Below are 4,334 nucleotides of genomic sequence, written 5' to 3'. Positions count from 1 at the left end.
CGGCCCCCTGCCCGCCCCCCTCCCCCCAGCCGCTGGAGGCGATGTGCGGGGGATGCGCTTCCTCGCTCAGCGGCTCGATGACGGTCACCTCGGCAAAGTCCTCCACCGACTCCTGGAACTCCGGCAGGGACCGCCGGCCGTAGCGTTTGCCGCCTTTGATGTACTTGGGCTGGGCTTCTGGGGAAGAATCTGTGAAATTCAAGAACAAAGCGCATCGGTAACATGATTTTTTGCAGATCCAGCTCCAGGGTCACAGAACACAGGGCTGGTTTGGCTGCAGTGTTTCGAGCACCAAATTGCCACCACCATTCCCCCCGGGCAACCGCCAGCGGCTGCTCCTTTCCAGGATGACTACCCTCACTGCGGCATCGGGCCTGATGGGTTGGAATTGGTCCTGCTCAAAAGAAAAAAAAAAAAGCTGTCGCAAAGTGGAATCAGGGCTCCATCTTCCCCACCCTTCCCCAATTCCCAAATCAAGTTTGCTCATTTAACAAGACGGGGGGGAAAAAAACCCTCAACCTTGCAAATGCAGCCTCAGATGGAAAGTCAATTAGGTCTCTCCTCCTTGCACTACTCTTCATTACCAGCAATGGGCAGGTTTAATTAGGGACAGTGCAGCACTTGAGCAGCTCAAGTCTCCAGATTACGCAGACACCTGGGCGACTGCCACTGCTTTCGGTAGATTTAATCACAGCTCGATTAAAAGCGTGAAAACAACCGGGCAAGTGGAAAAAAAAAATTGGGCGAGTTTGGAGGCGAACGTCTCCCGGGGGCCGACACGAGCAGCTGATCCGGGCGACGGTGGGGCAGGTCCCAGCCCGTGCTATGCAACTAATGCCAACTGCAAGATCTAAATAACCCTTTGGAGTCATCGTGTAATTACAGGGGGCTCCGCTCGCATTCCCCAGCTCCGGCTTCCCACAGCAAGCTCCTGCCTTCGGGGACTGAATTATCTGGGAGCACTCATGGACAGGGATCAAAACAACAAAATAAATAAGCACGTTTTGGGCTATTTTCAGTGAGAATCATCCGATGTCTGGAGCAGGGAGCAAATTAAATGGAGCACCAAATTAACCAGGGATTCAATTAGGGAAAGGCTCTCTGCCACGCTTTGTTTCAGTGTTTGCTAACCTTACCATCGAAAAACCCCCCAGGACTCGATCATCTTTATTTTCCGCCACTTGCGATGTACCGAGGCAGCGGCAAGAGCAGCAGCTTTTTAAAATTTTATTTGCAGAGCGCTCTGGTACAAAATAAATGCAAGAGTGCAGTACTAATAAGGAGCAGGGAAGCTGTTCAATCATTGACAAACGGTACACAGAAAGCAGCGGGTCTCTAAACCCCCCTGCCCAAATGCCTCCTTGGATAATATTCCTTTAGATATGGAAGAAGGCTTCAAGCTTGTTAGAGGGAAAATATTCTGCAACTTAGCTATGCAATGAATTATAAAATACACAGGACTAGGAGTCCTTTGATTCCTCCAGCCTTGCACTCCATCCATCCATATTGCAGCTCTAGGGAACAAACCCGGCTCCCGTGTTTGAACAAGGCCATTTTAACAAGATTTGCTGCAGCTGGGACTCGCACATGAAAGTTGTGTGATGAAGTGCACCGATAGAAAAATCACAATGAGACAGGCTGATTAAGTAAGAGCCCGAGAACAAAAGCAAACCTTATCACTCCTATTAAAGCCTGCCCGGTGGTGAACAATCTCCATCGAGCAGCTCTCTCTGAAATGCTAATATTTGTGGCTACTTATTCACCCATTTATTTTCTCCCTGCCATCTCCCCCGCCCTTGCAGAAGAGGGCTGGGGGGCTTTGGTTTGTTTTTTTTTTTTTGAGAAATAATTTTTCCTTCTCAAAGACAGAAACGCACCTCCATGCCCATCTGTCTTTGGGAAGATGTGGGGGGAAAAAGAAGCCGTAATTCAGCAATAATGAAGCTATGGCTTAATTTCCTTCTGGATTTCCCAATGCTCAGAAGAGTCCTGGTTCCCACCCCCCCACCCCGACAGCGTGTTTAACCACTGCTGCAGCTGACAATCCAGCTGTATATGGAAAGGCAGGTGCCTTCACGCCACGCCGCCCTGCAAGCGCTTTAACAGCAAGCGGGGAAACGGGAGCATCTCCCCACTTTTCTGTTTTAAGCATTTGGAGGCTGGCAGCTGATTTCTCTCTCTCCTCTTTGGCCTGAGCACCTGGATGTGCTTGTTTTTCCTCTGCAGTTAAAAAATTGTGAAGCCTGAGAACATCCCTGGGAGGGAAAGGTGACCCTTCACAGTTTGAGAAGAGCAGAAAGTTTGCTCCTGCCTTGCAAAGCTCCGACTCTGAAATAAGCTATGCCTGAGCCCAGCTACTGAGGGGATCCCAGCTCAAGCACCCTGAAATCCCATTTCCAAAGCTGGGGTGCTTTCGTTAACACCGAGTTACAGCTCTTCACCTGCAAGCCCCCGTGCACCTTCGTGCTGTCAACTGCCGCGTGCACGGTGCAAAACAAAGCCCTCGTGTTAGGGGGCCATGGGCGCCGCGCTGCCGTAAGGGACCGGATCCTGCAGCCCCATCCCTGGGAGCACGGACCCATCTCCTTTGCAGAAAGCCCCATCTCTGGGGAGGGTGTGCATGGATACCTCCCATACGTGCAGCATCCTCTAAGCCCCTCCGCCCTCCCAACCCAAACCCCCAGCACAGCAGCCGGTGCCCTTGATGCTCCCACCATCCCCAGTATTTAGGGAAAGCTGAGCACGCATGCCAGCAAAAAGCAGCAGCCCGTGCTCCCCGAACGCAGAAAGTTCACTGACGAGCTGAACCGAGTTTCTCATTTCCAGCCAAAACTAATGAGGAAGGATGGAAAGAGCTGCTCAGTCCGCACGCGCTTTCAAAGGCACACGAGGAAACAGGAGGGAGACATCAAAATCAGTGCTTCCCATGAGACAGATGCACACGAGAGCCCTGTGTGCTATTTATCCCAAACACTAAGATATACCCCTGTATTGAACACTGAGGGGAGGCTGCTCTTGCTCGAGTCTGACCTCTGGTACCCCCTTCTGCAACCAGCAGCAAGGCGAGATGCTGCTCCTCGTAGACCCTCGCTATTGTGCAGCTGACAAGCCACCAAGAAAGAGAAAAAAAGAGAAAAATAAAATAGGTCGAACCCTCCCTGCTTCCTACAGCCCTCGGCAACGCGTGGGCTTAGTAACACACACACACTCCAGAGCTGGCACCTAATTAGATACTGGGGTCTGATCTGCCCCCCCCGAACTGCCCCTGGGCTGGGGGTGGGAGCAGGAGCCACCGAGAGAGCAAGTCTCTTGCCTTCCTGCCCCGCTGCCTGGGGGGGAGGTTTGTGGCCCCCAAATGCCCCCTGAAAAAAAAACCAAACAAACCTAAATCTGCATTTCACAAGAAACCCCCTGATTTAAGCGCTGCAGACAGAAGCCATCACTTCCCCAGCTCGCTCCCCCCATCCATCTCGGTAGTTAAACGTCTCCATGGTTAGAGATTTACACTTGATTTTCTGCCTTTCTGCGCTAGATAAGCATTTCAAAATCCTGCTCTGCCCTCAGATGCTGGGGAGGAGGGGGGGCTCCCCTTGATGGCGAGCAGCATTTTCCTGGGCCCAGCATCAAAGCCATCGAGCGCAGACAAAAGGGGTCTTAGAGGAGGAAGACCCTCGCCCCACAAGCCTGTAATTTAGAGGCAAAATTAATTTCTTTGCCGCTTAAGATTTGGAAGGGAGGGATCCTCGTTGCGGCAGCAGACAGCCTACTGCCGGGCAAAGCACATTGCAGCTAGGATCTGCTAAATCCTAATCCCCCAAGACACCAGGTACTTTCTAAACTCCTCCTAGTCCCTCTTTCACACTTCAGGCTCAGCAACCGAGGCAGAGAGGAGTGGCAGCAGGGTCACGGCAGCCCAAAACCAAGGCATTTTGGCCCAGAGGCATTGCCTGTGCCTAAATCACCCCCGTCCCGATGGTGGCACCGGTTTTATACCTGTCCCCACCCAGGTCTGCTTGCAGAGCCAGAGCCAGACCTTTACAGCCTTCCCCCCGCGGGTGGGATCCCTGCAAGGCCATCATCCCCACCAGCTCCTCTTCGGGAAGGCAACTCTGTTCATGTGCTGGAAATAAAAAAAAAACCCCAACAGCCCCTTGTAACCACATGGAGGATGGCGTCAAGCTGCTCTTTAATTTCTCCTGGGTGTTCCCGTAATCCTGCACTCCACCCCGGTAATCCCTCCCTATCCAGGCTTCCGACGCACAGAGCTGACTTTTTATCTGCCATAACGAGGAAGAAAAAAAGCCCGATTCCCGGCCCCAAACAACCACATAAGT

The 4,334-nt window shown here is 52.3% G+C and overlaps 1 protein-coding gene across 2 annotated transcripts in view; it reads right to left on the bottom strand.

The window, feature by feature from the left end:
• NIN (ninein (GSK3B interacting protein)) overlaps positions 1-4,334 on the bottom strand; it is a 55,812-nt gene that overhangs the window by 41,712 nt on the left and 9,766 nt on the right. For both annotated transcript variants that reach the window (XM_009322928.1, XM_009322929.1), the window contains exon 3: positions 27-189. In XM_009322928.1, the coding sequence (XP_009321203.1) occupies positions 27-189 (163 nt within the window). The remainder of the gene's footprint in view (positions 1-26; positions 190-4,334) is intronic.

The sequence above is a fragment of the Pygoscelis adeliae genome, unplaced genomic scaffold (genome assembly GCF_000699105.1).
Source record: "Pygoscelis adeliae isolate BGI_AS28 unplaced genomic scaffold, ASM69910v1 Scaffold314, whole genome shotgun sequence".
NCBI classification, from domain to species: Eukaryota; Metazoa; Chordata; class Aves; order Sphenisciformes; family Spheniscidae; genus Pygoscelis; species Pygoscelis adeliae.
The sequence above is the reverse complement of the archived record's forward strand: the minus strand, read 5'-3'. Positions and strand labels throughout refer to the sequence as shown.